This window comes from Helicoverpa armigera, chromosome 18 (assembly GCF_030705265.1).
Source record: "Helicoverpa armigera isolate CAAS_96S chromosome 18, ASM3070526v1, whole genome shotgun sequence".
NCBI classification, from domain to species: domain Eukaryota; kingdom Metazoa; phylum Arthropoda; class Insecta; order Lepidoptera; family Noctuidae; genus Helicoverpa; species Helicoverpa armigera.
This window is the reverse complement of record NC_087137.1, coordinates 3,681,920-3,703,730: the sequence shown is the minus strand read 5'-3', so window position 1 is coordinate 3,703,730 and position 21,811 is coordinate 3,681,920. Positions and strand designations below refer to the sequence as shown.

The 21,811-nt window shown below is 35.4% G+C and overlaps 1 protein-coding gene and 1 long non-coding RNA gene across 4 annotated transcripts in view; one reads left to right on the top strand and one right to left on the bottom strand.

Moving 5' to 3' along the window:
- The window catches only part of LOC110378113 (runt-related transcription factor 3), a 49,963-nt gene that overhangs the window by 5,127 nt on the left and 23,025 nt on the right, over nt 1-21,811 (top strand). Inside the window, exons 2-4 of one of the 2 annotated variants that reach the window (XM_064039181.1) lie at nt 2,710-2,949; nt 14,408-14,521; nt 19,124-19,321. In XM_064039181.1, coding sequence (XP_063895251.1) covers nt 2,710-2,949; nt 14,408-14,521; nt 19,124-19,321 — 552 coding nt within the window. The remainder of the gene's footprint in view (nt 1-2,709; nt 2,950-14,407; nt 14,522-19,123; nt 19,322-21,811) is intronic. The other variant, XM_064039182.1, reaches the window with a different exon arrangement.
- LOC135118106 (uncharacterized) lies at nt 7,617-8,733 on the bottom strand. Of its 2 annotated transcripts, XR_010277365.1 has the most exons (3): nt 8,035-8,165; nt 7,828-7,890; nt 7,617-7,741 (listed from the first exon to the last, which is right to left on the bottom strand). It is a non-coding gene; the product is annotated as an uncharacterized LOC135118106 (long non-coding RNA). The 2 variants fall into 2 exon arrangements; XR_010277364.1 differs by having other exon boundaries at nt 7,617-7,890; nt 8,035-8,733.

Here is a 21,811-nt window from a genome sequence, read left to right as displayed (position 1 = left end):
TTTGGAGCTAAGATTGAATGAATGATTTCTAGTTTAGGTTTATTGATAGAACAAATTGTGTTAGGTACCTAAAATTATTAATTTGACATTTATAACGGGAAACTAGTAACTGCATATTAAATTGAAATAATAATAATAATTATCGATGTTTTCCGCACATTATGTTGACGGATATCGCATTAATTCCTTAATTACTTTTAAATGGCTGCCAGTTGGTACAAACTGGGTATTTTGTAAACTGGTTCAAGAACCCAATTTGCAAAAACTACTAAGAAAATTCCTATAATATAATTATTAATTATTATTTATGGAAGTGATGATTACGTAGTAGTATTCCAGTTTTTATACTGGCTCTTTGACCGATTTAAAGATATGATTTTTATACAAAACCGGTATTGGTGTTTATGCTGTTTCTATTTGCTAAAAATAGTTTCGCCGTCTATAACAGGATTAATTATGCGAGTTCTATAATATACTTGTTTATCTATTGGCAAAAAATACGTAAATAAGGAAGGAATTGGGACTGTACCGAAATACGGAATCTATACATAGTTTAGATATAAAGTTGTTTAGTTTATTCAAACTGCTTACCGACGCTCTTGATGTAGCCTTTGACCATATAATCTTTAAGTCAGTAGTTAGAGGTTTCTACTTCGTGAAAACCCCAAAATATCATTCTCACGAACTTCCAGACACAGAGCTGGCGAGAAACGATTGCGTTATATTTATTTCCCCATAACAGTTATCTTGATAAATTCTAAAACAACCTCACATTTTTACATATTTTGCAAAAAATCACGAGAACAATATCTCGAAAGTTTAAGGCTCAACTTCAATAATCAATCAATATGTGTGATCTTCACAACGCAAAGGTTAAAACTCGTCAAACAAAAATATAATCGAAAGATCGAAAGGCAAGCAGTATTCCGTGAGTAACCCTTCCTCTTCGACCGCACCTAACCCGCAGCTTGCGGCTCCACGATGCTTATGTACCATCGCTTCCGTAAATACTAAAACCGCATTTACACTATTAACGTTTTTATGATTCCACAAGTGCCGTTACACTGTGATTTTTTCAGTTAGGCTGCAGCGCGGAGGTAGAAACGCATCCTAACTTGGAGTTGGAATTACTTTCTTTGCTGACTCAATTTCACCAAATGATGTACTTACTCGTTCATAATAATTATAAACAGTTCTAGGCATTTGTAATTATTAATTTTAATATATATTTGTTATCTTTTTATGGGATCGGAATACAAACCATGTACGTACATACTAATTCTCTTAGGCAAGTGAGCACACTTCGTATAAGTTCGTATAATTGCATCATCCGTTTAACACATTACCCATAACGATTACTGTAATATCAAAAAGTTGAATATAGAACTTTGTACGATTGATGAAGACTTTTTATTTTAATCTAATCAGACAGGTTTTCCCACGTGGGTTTCGACAAAGAATTCATCAAGTCATTGTGTACTCGACTGGACTTTGTCAACTAGATTTCTCAATCCAAAGCAATAAGTTTACTATCGAATTGATGATTCATTATGACAACCAATCGTGATAATGTCTGTCTTCATATCGATTACCCATATAATCGATAGAAAAACATCGACATATGGGTTTATGTCAAATCATTACGACGTACAATAGATGAACATACAGTACCGTACTACAAATTGTGTACGACATATAATCGGTTCTGCTTTGACGTATTCATTACATTTAGTTAGAGTTATATAAATAACGGTTTTCCTCGTCCAATCTAATATTTTTTACAGTGAAGCGTAACAATTAGTAGCCGACTAGCCGTGTGATAAGTCAATTTATTTTGCTTGTTTATCCGGTAGTTATCATTTCATAGAAGTGGAGTATTCAAATGGAAGAGGACAACTTTATTTTCGGGAATATAGGGAATTACTTTTAACAGACGTTCTATTGAGGAAAGGTCTGTGCCGTTAGACTGTAACTCCTAACCTGTTCTGTACAGTGGATAGAATGACATTGCTTACGATGGTAATAAATAACTAACTGAACAAGACTCAAAAAGAACAAATAGTTTTAGAGCATCCAAAGGAAACACACAAATTAGCATCAATATCAATTTTGTAACGTCACAAAGTAGACCACAAATAAGAACCAGTCTGGGAAGAAATCAAACCGTTTTACCATATTATTAAATCAATTAAGAATTTTAAGACTACAAGCGTGCAATACGAATACGTCAATACATAGTTTGTGATGTATGTGATAAATTAATGACGCATTTAAATGCACTAGAAACCCCGTGTGACGTCAGGTCTAGTCTAGAATAGTTGCAAACTAAGATAGAGTATGACATAATTCTTTTATAATGATCACCATAACATGTAATTGTTCAAGGAAAAGATCAATCAGAAATGTAAACAGACGGACCTTAACGATTCTATGATAAATGTTTTTTAGAGACATAGTAACTGCAGCGTGTAAAACTACTTTAGAGAGATGAATCTGTTACTCAGATAACGGAAAAAGTATTTTTTTTTTTTTTAAATTAAGACAATGTTCATAGTTCAATATTCCAGAATCACTCTAAAATACTAGGAGTATTTCACCACTGTAGCTAAATTCTCTTTACCTACCACCGCATCTCTTTACATTATTCTCCATTATGCAAGCAATCAAACTCCTATCACACCACACTAATCAGCTCCCCTTTGTCGACAGTAAGAACGGGCAGTCCAGACTACATGTGTTCAATGCTGCCGCAGCACTGGAGGTCCAACAAGACCTTACCCGGCGGCTTCAAGGTGGTGGCTCTAGGAGAGGTGCTGGACGGCACCCTGGTCACCGTCAGGGCTGGCAACGATGAGAACTGTTCCGCGGAGCTCAGGAACAACTCCGCGGTCATGAAGAATAGGGTTGCCAAGTTTAATGACTTGAGGTTCGTCGGGAGGAGTGGTAGAGGTAAGTTGCTCTTTCTTTCTTAAATAGAATTTTAGGTGGAAATAATAGTTATGTTTCACTGACTTCAAAGTATCATAGATATTGTTCTTCTGGGGTCTTCCCTAAATGAGGTGATTAACTGTACCCTACTGACCATGATAACCGATATTCTTACTTAACACACTTTTCAAGGTAATCGGAAAGTTTGTCTATCGCATTCTACGTACAATTGGTACATTGATTAGTCATTTACGCATTTAAAGGATCAATCGAGAATTATGCAAAAAAAAACGATTTGTGAAGAAAAACCCAGTAACGCACTGTAGGAAATACCGGTCTTATCAAATAGGATCTTACTAAATCAAATATGCAGGTGTAGTTACTTACATCATTTGATTAGCATATTTACCGTTGCAGACTGATCGTCTTATTACAAAACGTGGTCCAGTATAGTACCGGCTTTAGTGCTGAATTTCTGAATACAGTTATATACGGAAACGAAAAAAACATTAGGACGTTAAAGGGAGAGATATTTTATAATGAGTTCGTATATTAAAATAGTTGTTGTCAAGCAGTGACGTGTTTCATTACACCATGTAAAAAATCTAAGAACCAAATCAGAATTTTATCCTGCAACTAATAATGAAATGTTGCCATCAAAAACCTATCTAAACAGTTAAACACAAATCATTACATACCATATATACCTACATACGTAACCATTGACCGGTAACACCATCCTATAACTATTAGCAGGGGCGGATAATAATTGGTTAAAAATGTAGTTAAAAATACTACAGGCTTTATTGCAATGCCTTAAGGTGCAGATATTTCTTTACATTCCTAAATGAGCTCTCATAAAGTGTGACAATGAAATGTACTATCAAAAGTTCGTCTAAACAGTTAAACACAAATCATTACATACCATATATACCTACATATGTACGTAACCATTGACCGGTAACACCATCCTATAACTATTAGCAGGGGCGCATAATAATTGGTTAATCTGGCGCTGAGCGTGGGCGACCGCTTTGATTTGCGTACACCGCGCGTCTAATAAATGGATTACTGATTTTATTGTCAGCGTCAACCTTGATTGTTGAGGTTAATACTATTTGATAGCATGTAAAATTCGGTGATTATTTACTGGTTACTTTATTATTATAATTTATTTTATATACTTTATTTGTGATCGCGTCTTCAATGCAAAAGTTGCTCGAGTCACACCTAAGCCCATGAACAAAACCAAACTCGCAATTTATGCAAGGGTATTGCCATCGACGGCAACGTCTAGTCTCCCCTCCCTCATTTTGTTAATATGACATTATCACATTGAGTCATTGATAAGCTTAGCATAAGGGGAAAGGGCAAGCTATTTCAGATCTTTGTTATTTCCGGATTTCCTCATGATATTATTTTCCTTCAAAGTAATTTGCAAGTAAATACCTATGTGATGTCTGTTAATAAAGCATTACTTATCAAATTTTCTACACACCTCGTTAAATAATACGCAATTGTAACCCTTTTGATCATTAACAGCTTAACAATTTGAAACAGTTCTAAGATTAAATTAACTATCAGTAAATAAAATACCGTTTTCACATGAGCTTTTAACCGCTCCCCCATACAATGTGCATAGTCTCACACTCCCACCACAGCGTGAATCATTAACATCTATTATTGTATTATCTAACAGCAACTCTAATTGACAAGCGTAAAGAGATGTGTCACAACTCTCCGTACGATAAGGAAAATCATTGATTTCTTGCTATCTTAGAGAACGGAATCCGATGTAGGTTTAGACGTGTATTAGAAGTAGTAAGTAAAGTAAACTTAAATTCAAGATATATAATGTGCTGCTTTAACTAAAAGTAGCTCTGTAACTACGGCAATTATGTTAAAATATGGCAGTTTTAAATATCTCATTCTTAAATCGAATAGTCTTAAATGTATAATCTCTACGATCAGTGCAGCCGCACTTAGCTGAGCGTGACATGAAATTCCCACTCACACAAATATTATGCAATATCAATCTACTATAAAAGCGTGATACAGAACCTCTACATGTTAAAGTTAAACCTGTGTGGGTCAAACTTAGTAAAAAATCAAGATCCACAATCGTGCGATGAGTTAAAAAACAACATTACGAAATATCCTCGCGTCCGATAATGCGTGACCTTTGTTGAACCCAAGAAGGTCCTTGACAACGAGCACCGCTTAAAAACTCGGGCAAATGTTATTTCCCATTTTTTACTAATCATTACACAAAGAAACTAAAATAACCCGACGTCATTAAAAAAGTTGGAAAATTGAAGGAGGAATGACGCATTGAATCGTTATAACGATGACGACAGCAGCGCGCGCGCCGACCGGTTCTCATTCATCGCGCGTCTGTAGTGTTTATCAAATCACGTCAGGCTGTGGACTTACATCTATTATTGGAATAGATAATTATCACGCGGTGGGTCTCTCATTAATTTACATTGCGTGGTGTGGCCTGTCATGAGTGACGTGCGATTCTATGTAAACAGTAATGGAATCATTGTAGCTGTTTTTGCAGCTTGTAGGTTAGTGGTACTTGTGGTACGCCTAGGTCTACAGATTGGTGGTTAGGCAAAAACTTTTACTGAGAAACTGTTTCTTATTAATTATGGATGCCGATAAAAAATACACAAATTCAATATATTGAAGAGGTTATGAAATACCCCACGGCTGTTTACCCATAACTGTTATAGTTAGTCATATTAAAGATTAATTTCTTTTTCTACAATATAAAATCTAATCGTTCTGTCCGGCTACATTTCTACATTGGGTGGCAATAGTTACAACCAGCTTTAAAAGCTATCAACCAAAATACCACTTCACCAGATCTTTGAAAAGGAGATCAGCATTCGGACTCTACGGCCCGAGAGTGTCATACTTGACACACACGCACAACGCATGGTGTTGTTTTCCCCAAATCTTGGATTAGAAAACAGAAAGTTATACACATTTACATAAAATATAATCAAGATGTTTTAAATAAGCTTAATTTATTTAATATTATAATCATAATAAGGATTATAACGTAAATTGCTGAGCAGTAATCGCGTTCAACCCTGAGAATTGTAATTGGTTTGCTACTGCCGAATGAATGGAGCCTTTTACGGTAAACATTGCTTAACGTTTAGGAATTCCTCCATCTTTTTTCTCTAGACAAAGAAACAGACATGATCAAAGATGAAAAAAAAAACTTTTTCCCGCAATCAGTTATTTTTAATACCCGTAGTATTAATCGATTTAGAGGATTTGCATGCGAAAATATGCAAAAATAATATATTTAATAACATGAGTTTTTTTTTCCACCAGAGCTAATCTAGTACGATCATACGCATAGCAACAACTAAGAAATATACAAAAAAAACTGCGTGAAACTGTACACAGATAATCGAATAAAAGAAAACTAAACGATCACGCTATTAAGGCCCCGTTCCACCAGTCCCCTTCATAAACAAAATAATCGTTTGCGGTGGAAACGAACATTTTCTAAATCACGAATGTGAAAACCCCTGTTTGCCGTTAACTTACCGTAGCTATAAAATAACAATTTATTAACTACGTGAAAATTCAATTACAGAAAATCGGGGAAAACTTCAAACTTTTTTATGATCATTTGGGAAATATTGACAGCGTAATATTATTGTGTACGTAAGTACGTAACGTGTTTGTCATAATCAAACATCTTGACACAGTAAGAAGGAAAATCTGTTGACTAAAGCAATTATCGCACGTAATATGCGTGCCTACGTCAGGGATTCCCTTTAAAAAAAACAGAAGTAAATACCGTAGTTTTTTGTTTATATCGGAATCGGAAAACTTAGCAGATTTTTTTTTTATAACCTAGGTATTAAAATATTTCCATTCCGTTATAATCCTCGTAATAAAAACAAACAGCCAATAAAGAATGGAAAAAGGAATGGAAAATAACGAATAATCATGACTAACGTTATTTTATGAGTGAAAAAACCTAGGTAGGTACGGGAAGAACCAATACCAGATTTAATATATAGGTAACGTAGTAACACTTTTTTAATAAGCTGACCTTTTTCTTCAATAAACGGGTTCTGTATTTCTTAGGAAATCTCATTTGTTTCTATTCAGATTAGCCAAAATAAAAATAACACGACGGTAAAAAAGATCAACAACTACATATATACTAGAGACTTTACCTATTTACACCGGTTGTGAATAAACTTCTTAGAAAAGGCAGAGCTTTTTTTTTAATGCAAACTTTTTTGTTTTAAGTGTCATAATTTTGTTATTTGAGTAAAAGTCATTTCAGTTGAAAAAAAATATATATCTTTGTGGGTCAAAAAAAACATAAAATCAAGGAGGTTAGTATAGATCTAATGTAATGTAAATTATAATATTATATTGTACAAAATTGGAAGGTCAAGAGCGCTATTACAAAATCGAATTGCTCAGTTGTAGGTAAATTAGACGATAGCCGGCAGCACTTGCGCATGTGTGCGTCTAGTGAAATACGCAACGCACACCTGCGGACCGCCACGCGGCACAAACAAACTTGAGACTTTGCCACTTTTTTCCGAAATAATTTATTGTTTTATAGTTTATGAAATATTATTTGTACCGATGAATTTTATAACCTAGAATAGCTCGATTGAGTTACAATAAACAAGTAATCGTTTACAATTTTTAAATTATTTAATCGACAACCAAACTTTTCACCATGTTTATCAATTATAAGTAATTGATTTATAAAAAAACTAAAATCTATAATTCGTCTTCCATGTATTGTATCTTCATTTTCCTGCAACAATGAAAACTAGGAATGTAGATAGTTTATTAAAACAAATATGTCACGTATACCTTTTGCGGGTGACAAAAAATACTTACCATATTATTTGTACTGGTATTCAATTGAGTCTGATAGTCTGAATTAAATATGCTTTCATTATCCTGCAAGAATCAAAGAAGTCCAATTACATTATTATGCAACAGCGAAACTAACGACGATGATATTTACGCACATATTTCTTTATAACCAACATCAAAAAAAGAGAACCCAATCTATAACATTTTCATAAATAAAATAAAACTCACTAGTATCAAAACGTGTTAGATGCGTAGGTTGCGCTATATTTTTCGAACTCCGGCGAGTTTACGCGGCGCAACAGCGAGCGATACGTCTCTCCTCGGTAAGCGCCTGGCGCTGACTAAAGTTGAACACCGCGCGTCACAAGATTTATATTGATTTTTGCATTGCAAACAAAAATGATTTTAAAATATTGTTTTACTTTTAAATAGACCATTTTTTTTTTTCAAGCTTTATAACAATACCACCTTAATTATTAAATGTTTTTTATTTGAATTTGGATTATACTTTCATAGATAAAAAATATAGTTTCGTACGGAAAATTGTCAGTAATTCTCAGTTTTATAGAATTATTTTTGGTGTAATACTGTATGAATTGTAATAAATTGATTTAAGCACTTCCAAGTACAAGATATAGTTGTATCTTGAACATTTTTATAAATGGTTAAATTGCTATATCCTCGGAGTACCGAAGCATCAAAAGATACCCAAAAGCAACATTTTATGAAACATCCTTTGCAGAGATAAAGATTTTACTGATGTACGTGGACAAATTAAAATATTTATTTAATACACTTTCAAGATAAATGATCAAACTTTCTGAATCTTATTTTTGTTTTTTTATTGTGACTATATCCAAAGCATCAAAACTCGTATAAAACGTTTAAATTCGCGAAAATTTGTGATAGCCCTCTTAAGATGAAGACCACATACACATGCGATCAACCAGAACAAACAACTTCTTTTAATATAACAGTAAAAGAAGAAGAATGTCAATGTCAAAGATTTGTCCATAAGCTTCGAATTTACACCTCCCCTGGGTGACGGTTTAAGGGTGGCTCAAAGTGAACCTGAAGGTGAAAAGAAGCTTTTCCACATGTTACACATAAACCAATTCCTGATACAACCACAAGACCAAAGCGACTTTATTCCTCTATAATATTACATTACCATACTACTATGACGGTGTAAACCAGACAGACAGGTTTCCCGAATCGACGCCAGTCACCGAAACGAGCGTCATCTATGCAAATGTTTTTTCTGCGAAAATGTGCGGGTAAATACACTGTTTGTGGAAATAATGCACGTATATGTAAAGCTTGTTATAATAAAGCTTCTCGTAATTTAATAATTCCTTACTAATATTATAAATTGAAAAGTAACTATGTATGTCATTTTGTCTATGCGTCGCTGTTTGACGAGCTTGAAAAACCACATAGGCTTCTTTTTTATCCAGGTAGTAGCAGTCTCGAGATGCAGGTGCAACTGCACGGATCAACTAGTTAAGAGATCCGTGAAGTCTAGCTGTCTTTAAGGCAGGTTTCTTTCAGGTTATCAGAGCTAATAACACATCTATGGAATACGTAATATTTCTCTACATGACGTAGAATTAATCCGTATTAAAAAAACTTTAAAAGCCCTTCAACCTCAACTTGAATTAAGAAACGATGATGAAACCAAAATTCGGCGTTACTTACAACATCGCATTGCAGACAACATATAAATACAAAACAATAACGCATTCTCAATAGATGGCCAACAATTTCCCGAAAACCAAAACACTTTGATGGCACGACAAAGTCGGATCAGCAAGTTGGATTTTAATTTCCAAACCACAGGCAGCAGTAAACGACGTTGGCACTTTAGTGTTCCATTGTGTTGTGCGCAGACGCATGCGGCGGCCATTACAGCCCACATGCACCAACAATGTGGAAGGGCAGTAAAATCACGGAGATCATTTTAACACGCCATCAGAGATGTGACTGGTCGGTGTTGCTAGCTATTATGTACTGCGCATGAGTTGTATATCTACAAAGGTTGTATACCTACAAGGTATTTTGTTATATAAACTGACTGTCATTTGGTTCTATAGGTCTGTGTGAATAAGTTGGAGGGATGTTTTTATGGAAAAAATTATCCAATCACAAAGGGTTTACAAACAAATGACTCGGAACTCGTCGTCGTCGTCCCAGCCGAAATACATTTACTCTGGACCAAGCAGAAGGCCCAAAAATGCATAAATAGGTAGCCTACTAACAGAAAGTCTAACCGGCCCGTACAATCTGTAAAGAATTCGGCAAAACCAGTCAACCATTTTGAGAACTAGGAGAATATAAAGCTAATCTAAGACCTTGCCATCATTTTCCTCTAAATTACAAAGTAATTAATTATTTATGTAATACTATAATAGAATATAAGTTTCTCAGTAGTGACCTGCAGGCGTCGATATAATAATATACGGACGTTTCCTTTAATTTTAAATCAATATTTTCTTAGAATCTCGCAACCTTTTCAAAGTTGATTTATTTCCTAAAATTAAAGTTAGAAGTGTCTTATTGGATTTTATTTGAAATATGTTATTCCGAAATTAATTAATATGAATGAGATACATTCCTGAACTGACTGATATAAATGTAGTATTTGGACTGCCTTGACCGCCTGTATCACCTGTAATTCATTTTTATTTGAACTATCTGACCCAGAAAGAATATATAGAGCTTTGTCCGATTGATAAACATCCATCACTTCTTTGATAAACTTGGCGATGCAATAGTATACCTCATGTAACATTTAAAAACAAAATCTCAGTTGAAATCAGAACACTATTCTTCATCATTCAAACCGTATTCAGATGTTCGATATTCGAATCCAAAAACAAGTGAAGAAGAAAAAAGTCTTGATGTCTTTAGATAGAACCGTAACACAGTGATGACCGCGACACAAAATGATTTGGTCACATTCTGGTCATGGCGTTTACGCCCGTCCCTAATTATCCGTTCAATTTGTCAAATACGAAGGTACTCTTGCGACATAGCACATTACGATCAAATTACTGATTTCGAAATTTAAAAAATGTGGTGTCATTATTTGATGATTTTGTAAGTTAAGTTATTAGCTTGTGTATGAGTTTATATCTTGGTACCTAATTGAGCTGTTATGTTAAGAATTTGACTGGGAGACAATTCAGAAAAACAGCTCAGAATATTGATTTTTAGTTTTCTACTTGACATTCCATACAACAGTTATGGTTATGATGTAAACTTAAATGGCGCATTGAGAGTACCTACGTGTAACATGATTAGAAAGATAAGCGGTGTACCTATGTCTATGTCTTATGACGAAACAAATCTATTTTGCATAGTCTAAAACTCTGAACTGATAGGTGTTTCTAAATATTGACATCTTCTTTAGTTACGAATGTACATAACCGACTTCTACCACATAGGATGTAACCCCTTCACTTCTATGGCTCCTTTTGTTCTCTCAAATGAACAATACCCAATATCATCTTATTATGATACCAAAACAAAAAGAATGTTAATTTCCGATTGACGGTGGACCAGTCCGCGCCTGTCCACTCCAATCTCGTCATATTATCGATGGTCTGTTGTGATGAGCCCGTCACAACTAATGGTAGTTCACACACGACGGTGTCCAGTTACATCGTATTAATAGCTGCCGGTGTACTGGGTACGCTGCGTTTGTAACCGGCCTAAGTTGCTTTATAATGTCGGGGTATGATTTTTATTCTTGTTGCGTGATACCTTAGAAAGGACGCTAATTTATGGAAGAAATTAACTGAGAAAATTGCGTAACTTGACAAGCCGACATGTCGATTCTGTTTCCATTTTACTATTACAAAATTCTCGGTTTTCTCCAGTCATATTTTATTCAAATAATTGAACTTTTTTGTACCCTGAACGGCCTGAACCTGTATGTGAGAGCTTTGACAAGAGTCGTTCACATGTCTCAAAGAGCACATAACGTTTAATATTTATGCCCCTTGGGCGTTCTACACAATATTGAGAACTCATGATCAGATTTAAGCTGAAACGACACAGCGCTATTACCCACTTTCCATTGCCGCTTTGAACCCGGCCCATCGGACAATGGTGTATTGGAATCAGCAATAGAAAGCAACCGCAAAAGATTTTCCTGAAAATCGTGTCATAGTCGTGTACATAAGAGGCGACGGTTTGCGAGTCGTCTTCACTCACAAATGTCACTCAGGATTTACGCTCGATCGTAAATCAAGATGGCGGCGTGTCCCCGCACCCCCGCCCACCTGCGCCTGGGCACAATAATTGAATATTTCACGCGCCTCTCTCAACACCTCCCGGAGATGGTCGTTGCAATACAATGTTATGTTTTATGGCTTCGCTCGTATTGTGTTAGGTCCTAAACTGTTGATGAGTGATCATGTGGAATGCATTAAGTTTAATGGCAACTTTAGAAGCAATATTTCACATCGTTCGAAACACGCCTTTAATGTTTAGCGACCAATGTTTTATGATGATTTGTTTCCGTATTGAGGAGTTCGCGGGGCTTTGCCAAAGTTATTCTGTTTTACACAGTTTGCTTCTGCAGAGTTTGTTCGTAAAACTTGATTGAATTATCACGGACATTGTAACAACAGTTCTAATTCTGAATCAATGGTATGTTTCGTTCATAACACAATATTATTAATGATTGCTTCACACAAACGTGTCTTAACTTGTTACTGAAACAGGAAGCAGCAAACTAATTCTGTTATCATAAAGATGTGTGTATCGCTGGGAACCAATTTTTAACCTAACATACACTACGTACTCATAAATTATCATATTATTACCAATGACATTATAACTAACTGCGAAATAGTTTCAAACTTTAGATAAGTCATCATCCTTCGGTCCTCATCCCAATTTTATTTGGGATCGGGATGGCGTGTGTATGTAAATATAGTTACCAAATTACTTATAGAAAGTAATCTCGTACCCCTGGATTTTACATGACGAATACTTATCTTCAATATTTTATATATCTTATTTCACATATTTTCGTTTCGATCTTAACACCAATCTGGATACATAACGACAGATTGTTATACAATAATCAACCAAACAGTAGATAAAGAGACTACCACCGCATATTAATATACATCGAAAACAAACTAAACTCAAAATGAAAACGCGCCTAATCTCGCAAGCAGAGCACGTTGGAATCAGTCATTTATTCCGAATCGAGTGCTCTACACACGAATTATCTGCATTAGACATGTTAATCCACTCATTTTAACTGTAATTTTATTCGGTATTTATCGGTGCATTCATTACTGGCGACCGCAAATCGGGCGCCCAAAAAGCTCGCCATTTTCCACCATACGCTATCCACATTAGTACCTACATCCCCACACTACTGCACGTGTTCGCGAGTGCACACCCTGTAGGGCACCTAACTATTCCACAAGTAATAGAACAGTCTGACTCTACGAGAAAATATAATTTAGGTCTTTAAGTAGAGCTTTAAGAACAGACTTTAACTTTAAGTAGAGATTTTAAGTCATACGGAATTTTCATTGAAAGTACCTAATGTACCTATCTATTTATTAAATAACGCATTACGCACTAGGTAGTCCAAACAATTTTGAGCAACGGACTCTAGTCCAACCTCATCTAGTACTCGACCAGCAAAGTGGAAAGAAAGACTGTTCAAAAAAAAGATCCACCCTTGGTAATATTTCAGGCGAAGCCTTTGTGAGCACAAACATTCAAAAAGTATTTTCTTCAGCGTGAACTGCGTTTCGAAGCCGAAAATCGATCTCAGTGGCGTGCACTTGGAGAGGCCTATGTCCAGCAGTGGACTGCGATAGGCTGATGATGGATGGATGGATGGATGGAACTGCGTTTCACACTTTTTCAGCAATGTTAAAAGTTTGTTCCGCAAACATAAGCTCTTATTAAAATACTGTATTTTTATCCTAATTTTTTGATTGGCTGTTTATATATAGAAATATAGCATTAAATACCTATATTTTACGGCCACAATTGTGTGGGTTGCGTGATAATGCACGAACTATAGTACTGAATACACAGACTGACAAGTTGATTAATTTGACTGAGCCTAGTTTAAGCACTGTATACGATGATTGTAGTTCAATGTGTAAATTAGTGGTCGGTTAAATGGCTGTTATGATTATTATAACGCACATAATTTAGGCCAATTGTGCAGCTTAATTTTGTTATACATACATACCTATATATAGGTATTGTCGACAACAGTCAGTAACTATAAACTTCAGGTGAGAACAAAGCTAAAATTGAATACAATCTGTCAAGTCTGGATTCGATTCCTGGGTCAATCATTTTGTGACTTGTATCTCGAATGTGATCAATAGGGTGTACTAATTTCTCACTTATATTCTCACTAATTGAGCCAGAGAAAAGTCAATGATCCCATATTGAAACAAAAAACAAATACATACTTACAAGTTTGTATTAAGTATCTAATCACCACATTATATTCACAAGGTGAGGACATTTACTAAGAAATAAAATCATATAGGTACCTATCTACATAATGCGCACATATTGTTTACATTATATGTAAATGTTGTTCCAGGAAAGAGCTTCTCGCTGACCATCACGATATCAACGAACCCGCCTCAAGTAGCCACGTACCAAAAAGCCATCAAAGTCACCGTTGACGGCCCACGGGAGCCCCGCTCTAAAACTAGTAAGTACACTGTCTTTCAAGAAATTTGGAACAACTGCAAGCATCTTAAAATTGGCATGTTTAATACTTTTTTTTACTATTCCGTGGGGGTTTGAAGCATTTGGTGCACCTCTCAAATGGCACACTTCGCAATTTGTGCACTTCTCAACTGGAGCATTTCGCAAACAGAGCACTTTTTAAGATGAGTGGAGATTTAGAAAAAATATCTTAAAATGAAAGAATCTTTGCCTTAAACAGTTTTTTTATTATATTTTTAATAAAATTAGCCTACTCAAAAGTAAAGATTCATTCTTCTGTCTCATATAATATGTTTCTACATAGAACTCAACACATATAATAAAGCTCAGTCACATTTTTCCATTCGGCATGTAATCTAAGTATCTATTGCATGATGGAATATAAAGTCTATTGAAAACATGGCTTAAGTGCAAGAAATCAATGGATGTCGTACAACCTTCCGTTTCCCAACCTGTTGCTCTGATCTTTACCTTGGCCTTACATGAAGTGCTGTAGTATTCTCATTGACGGCTTCGAGTGTAAAGGAACTTCCTTTCTTCGGAAATTCGTGGTTACACGTAGACTGTCCACCACAACCTCAGGGTCTAACCACATTTCTTTAAGATGTTGGTTTGTTGTGAAAAACTGAAGATCAGATACAGAAATTTTATAGCGTTGTAAAGAATTAATATGGAATGTAGTTTTCTACATTACTCAATTGAAAGTTCCTGAAACTGTTTACAAAATTCATTTTATTTGTTTGTTGATCTTTTTCGGGCTAGTGTTTAGTATGACTTTTGGAAAAGTTTTAAATTAATCTGTCTCCACGAATAGAATGGTATGCAAATAAATAGTTAGTCCCATTTACGATCTCAAATTTCATAATAACTGTTAATACTTCCTGGTAATCAACACATTTCCAATTATAAACAATGTGGTTACATCGCAAACAAACAATAATAAATACATTTACAAAATACAAAATTACAAGTTACCAATTAATTAAAAAACTAATATGAAAACATAATTCGATCGCGCGTGTCCTGAGCCCAATTTGTTATTATTCGACGTCGCGCTATGGAAACCGCGACCATAAACAATTGAAATAATATATAATATTGTGAACCGTTTCTATTATTATCGTGTAGTTTTCATATATATGATAGTGGCGGCGGCGTGACCGCGATATCGCAATTAGTAGATAAACTTTTCTTCCCACGGGAGCTGGCGCTGATACGCCGATTGTCATGTGTTTTTTTACCTACTTTATTGTACAACACAACAACACAACAGTTTTTGTTATGAAGGTCGTATAATGTATGTCAGTAGGTACAGCATTGGGGTTTTTATATCAAAGCACTTTTTTTGAACGTTTTGCTTAGAATGTCATTTTATTATCATAAATATCCTGCCGTATACCACAAATTTTGTTGGTTTGAATATAACAGAAATATTATTTAAATCAAAACAGAAACATTCTCACTTACACCGTTTTCTCAGAGCATTTTTTACCACCGGCTTAACCTTTACTTAAAGCAGCCGTTCCCAAATGGTGTTCCGCGGAACCCTGAGGTTCCGTGACAGGCCCTCAGGGGTTCCGCGGAAAATTCAAGATTTTCATAAGAAAATCATTTCACGTTGGACAATATTAAATTATTATAAATTTTCAATTAAATTGTTTTAAAATATTGCATTCTAAATTCCATTTAGGCACCATGTAGGTGGGTACCACTCGCGAAGGTAAGTACAAGTTTGCGACAAGTGGTTGGGGAAGGCCACGGCAGCAGATAATTTAATTCCGCTTTTTGCAAATTGTACATTAACTCAATACCTCCAGGTTTTCGGCAATGGGTAAAAGAAGGTAGCCAGTTGGCCAAAAATTACCGCATTTTTTAGGCTTATTTCATCGCCACGATTACACGTTTTCATACATTTGATAGGACGTGACATAACACGGCATACGAGTATATCTAGTGGCTATTTTGACCATGAATCAATGTGTGACATTATTTCCAATTTTTGCACCTCCAAACGAAGAAAATTTTCGCGCTCGCTTCGGTCGCGACTCCATGTTACATGGTGCTTTTATGTTCGTTTAATTGCTCTTCCTTCGAGGTTTCTTATTAATTTTTCCTTTGATATGTTTATTTTTTATTCCTCTGGTTCAGAAAAAGCAAGAGCGCTTTCTTCGCTAGCTGCTTCTTATTCATTTGCATTTGCTTTTTTGAGTGAATGTTGTACTTTTTGAGACCTTATTAATTTACAGTGGTTTTATTTATTTCGTGTAGGTACTTAAGATAAAAAAAAATTCGCGCTCGCTTCGCTCGCGATACCGGCTACCGCTGTAAGTCTTTCCATACTAGCGGGTGCTTGGAACTTCTTTTTTTAGCTAAAAAAAATCGCGCTCGCTCACAGTATTGTACAGGTGCGAGGCGACCAAACCGACCAAACTATTTCTTTTTGCATTTACTTTGTCAGTTTTCAAACCGAAAACTATTTACATAATACACAAAGTCAAGGGCGGTTAAATTGTTTTCTGGCCCGTGCGGCAGATAGCCATGCTACTCCTGAGTACCTATACTGAGTATGTCTCTAACCATATACCATTTGGTGTGTGTATTACGTATTTACGTCTTTAGTTTACTTCATACTTAAGCTAGGGTTCCGCCGAAAAATGGTGATACAAAAAGGGTTCCGAAGCCAAAAGAATTCGGGAACCGCTGACTTAAAGAACAATACTATTAAATACGAATTTCTCATCCAATTCCACCCCACATTAAACCTACCTAATTAATATCATAAAACATCGTCTTCCGCCTGTCAGTCACGCGAAACTAAGGAGTTGCTCAAAAGGAGTTCGAACTATCGACAAAATTGGAGGAAAAATATGAAAAAAAAACACGTTACGCCATATGGAGCTTTGGAGCCGGCGGCAAACAATAGTGAAATTATATCAGTAATAAGTTGCACTCACGCACTGCACAACTGCTGGGACCTTTGTGCCTGCTGCCGGCATGACGCCGGAGCACTCAGGGACATTTCTTGTACTTCAATATTTAACTGAGCTTAAATCTTTAGAATTGTCCTATAATCTGTTTGGTCCCATTCTATTATTTTAAGTTTCTTCTCATTAATATCACTCATTTATTTCTTATTTACAGAATAAATACTTAACTCTAACGAACCTTCCTTTGGTCAAACTTAGTGGTCCTCTTAATTAAATTTAATAAGTCTCGCATACAATCAAAGCACACGTCGCTAACATTCATTAGCATCAGATCTTTATCAAAAGCAACGAACACCAAAAATCCTTACACAATATCAAACAAAGGTGAAAGGACACAAAAGGCTAGTACTTAGCGAATAAGCCCCAAAACTCTGGGGCACAAGAAAGGAAGATATCGTATGCTGGGGGACTTAAAAGTTTGAGTTAATAGACTTAATTTGTAGGCGGGACATAAGCCGCTTCGCAGTGACCCCCGCTAATTGCGCTGTACTCCCACATTACACGGACTATCGACTATCGATAAAATGCAATTTATTTGTAGCGGTCGAACCTGCGAATGATGCTTAAATAGTGTAGTGCAAACATAATTGCATTGCGTATGGGAGGTTTCAATTTGAAGTTACCATTACGTTTCCCACTCTATAACTATTGTGTGTGCAAGGGTCAACATTTCTGAAACTAAAAAAGTTTTCAAGTCCAAAGCATACGATACCTACTCAAACGCAAAAGACAATTCAGGTTCGTATTTTATCGCCCATAAATTAATTACCGTCGAAATTAAATGTTTGTAGAGTTACTGCAATAAAATCAGTAACATTGTTAAATGTACTTGACAAATAAACATACCTACATATACGAGCAATGCATAAGACAAGAAATATAATTCTAAACAAACATCGATATCTAACACCGAAGGACATCACTATCCTATTATAGTACAACAACAAATAATAATTAACTGACTGCATTTGTTTGCGTCGATCAATTGCATAATTGCGGTGTTCGTTCATCTTACATTGTGTAAACTCATAAACTAATTATCTATGTATTTTTTCTAATACAACGAGGCGAAAATAATTGGGGCGGTGTCTTTTTAAATAAAGGTAGGTGAAGCCGACAGAAGGCCGCAAAAATGGGCACGATTGAAAAAAGGGACCACCATTTCTGTAATAAGGTGATTGACACTTTGACGTTTAATTGAAGAGGCGCCGGAAACTCGTAGTTTTTTGGCCGGCTTAGAATATTGAATTAGTTTTAGCTGCACGCGTGTTTGGGGTAAAGATAATTTGACCATAGTTGCCAAGTATTTGTGTTTTTTAAACAAAGTTGTTAGGTGTTTTGTTCTAAGAATGAATGAATAAATAAATGAACCAACAAATTAAAATCCTATATACTTTTGTTATACCGTTTGATACCTTCCAAGTACAATTTATTTTTTTTTGCCAATTTTTAGGTACATACAAAAAGTAATAAATAAACAATACCTTGACAAAATTAGATGACCTACTTAAAAACGCAATGTAAGAAAACAACAAGCCTGATACAACTTCCACAAGGCATAGTTTAAAACAAACTAAAAAAAAAAATCCATTCCACAGGTACAAACGCATCGCCACACCAAATCCGATCATCATTCGGCCTCCAACGGTCCCTGATCGCGTGTGACAGCGCATCCCTAGCCCTGCGAGAGATGGACTACAAGAGCTCCTCCGTGAGGAGCCTCCGGTCCCTCTCTCACGAGGAACGAGAGTACAAGACTAACGCCAACCTGCCTGCCGGAGGTATGTACTCTGACGGTTAGTCAAGCTTTTTATATATTTTTGATATAAGTTACAGGGTCTTTATAAAGATGGGTGAAGTAAATGAAGGTATAGTAAGAAGACATTCGTTATTCTGAATAGTTTAATGTATGAGAAGAATCCTGAAGCCTAACTTAACATTTTATTGACTTTAAGGAACCAGTGGTTCTACTGCTTTCTAAATATTTTGATAGTATTTAACCCAGAGTTGAATCAAAATGTTTTAAAACTTTTTGATAAAAGTTCTTTGCGCGTAGATACACGCACTTTTTATAAATTGATTGAAAGACTATAGTTACAAATAACAAAAGCCACATGATAATAACAGGTTAACCAACAATACAAAAACGCAAATAAATGCAACATTTTAAATAACTACTCACACAATATTTTGGTTTGTACTTTATTGAATTTAACAATGAATTTTATAATTACTTCTATGATTGTTTTGCGTTAAACAATGCAAATAGATATGTTTGAAGCAGTTTTATTGGGTTAACCTCAATACTCAGTGTAACCGCATAATATAACTCTTTAAATGGAACCAATTTTTCCTCAAAATGTGCTACAAAAACCAATATGTAGGTATTTAGATACTTCCTGTTGACCAACACTCCAGTGGTTGCGTATTCATTTATTTGATTAGCGTTAAAGAGTTATTTATTCATCAATCAGTAGCTGCACCATGCGTTGCGATGTTTCAATATGGAAATGTTCTCAAAATTTTGCAGATTCCATAAAAAAACTGAAGTACAAAACTAAAGCAAAAAAGCTTACTTCTTCAATTCGGGAACTCTTGTTTATTAAAATAAAAATCCTTTAAAAGACTTTATATGACAATTAAACTAAGTAATAAAATACTATGAAAAGCTCCTCATCTAACATTAAAATTACTTATCCTAATGAATAATCTGCAATAAAGTTATCGCAGTATATTAAAGATTTATAGTGAAATAAAATTACTGCAATATGCAAGATTTATGATCACACTTCAAACTTTTTATATCACCATAATATAAACATTAGCATCCACAAAATAATCTTCTAAATCATATAACAACAGACAGATAGGTAATTTTCCCGACGTAATTATGGCCTAAATAACTGTAAAGTGTCCCGGAGCCTGCGTTAAGTTTATTAATATCCGCGCTCATTACTCGCGGCACAATCTCGGCCTCTAACTGACTGCCGCCTTATTTACCGACGACCTGTTGGCAACAGCCTTATGTAGCCAATAGAATGGGTAACGAAGAAAAAAGATTTTTTGTTCAATTAACTGCTCGTACAAGGAAAATAATAGAAAATCAATTGTGTCTCGCGTGTATCTGCGCCCTTGCAATGGCTTAAGTTCATATTTTTGGGCCACTCTTCTAAAATGCGAAAGAATAGATGGAACGGCAACTAACTAAAATAGTACCTCTATGTCACCTCTTAGTGCTTTTTTACAACATACTTCTGATACCGTATAATGAGACCGTTGATTTGAAGAATCCCAAAAAGCAACCAATCAAGGTATTTAATAAAATTTTCACATCACGCAGTGGTTCCAACATAATCGCTAAACTGTCATCCAAAATATAGTTTTCGATACCAAAGGATAATTTAAATCAATTAAAAGCTACCACAAATTGCTTCTGACAGTCTCCGTGAAATTAATAACAAAGCTCAATCAGGAAGGCTCATTTTGTTCATGCAATAATTTTTTGATCAAACAGCAATTTTCGCATGCTTCTGCTATTAAAATAAGATTTTTTATAAGAAATCACAATTTAACTAAAGGAAAATTTTGCGAATTGTGTCTACAAGAAGGAGTCATTAATTTTTATTTCAAGGTATTCAAATTCCTAACTGGTTATTGGAAATAGTTGTCAGTTGCCAAGCCATTTTCTATGAAAATAATCAACCTGTCCTGACCTTTTTCTAGTGATTCATACATGAACACAACCAAAAAACCTAACGCAGAGGACGAAAATATGCCCAATCTATCCGTTCTTAATGCACGATCCTACTCGAGGCGTTTACAAGGCAATCCCGGCGGGTTTCATCAGTGCTCTCAGCAATCTGCGCGCGCGCCGCTAATGACGATCCGCCATTACGCACGTTATTAGCCGCCGCCGACAGCCCATGTCAACTCTAATGCTCGTTGCTAACTGTTGGCTTGGTTTGCAATACTTCGTGCGTCTGTATTAGAGTTAATTATTTTGGAAGTAGCTGGGAGCCTTTACTGGGTCCTTCGAGATGGAGATTGTTAGGACGGTTTTGTCATCTAACTGCTTGATGCTAGCAGTTTGCGTTATCCTTGGAAAATGTATACCTGGTCTTATTTTTGGGTAAAGTAATAAATAATAAGCTTACCATCTTCTTTTCATCCTTCACCGGCCACGATGATACGTCCCCGTCATCTTGATCTGTAAAATTGCTTAGGTATTATATCTTATAAATTACAAGTTGTTGAATGGAACAAAATTATACTTAAATAAAACGATC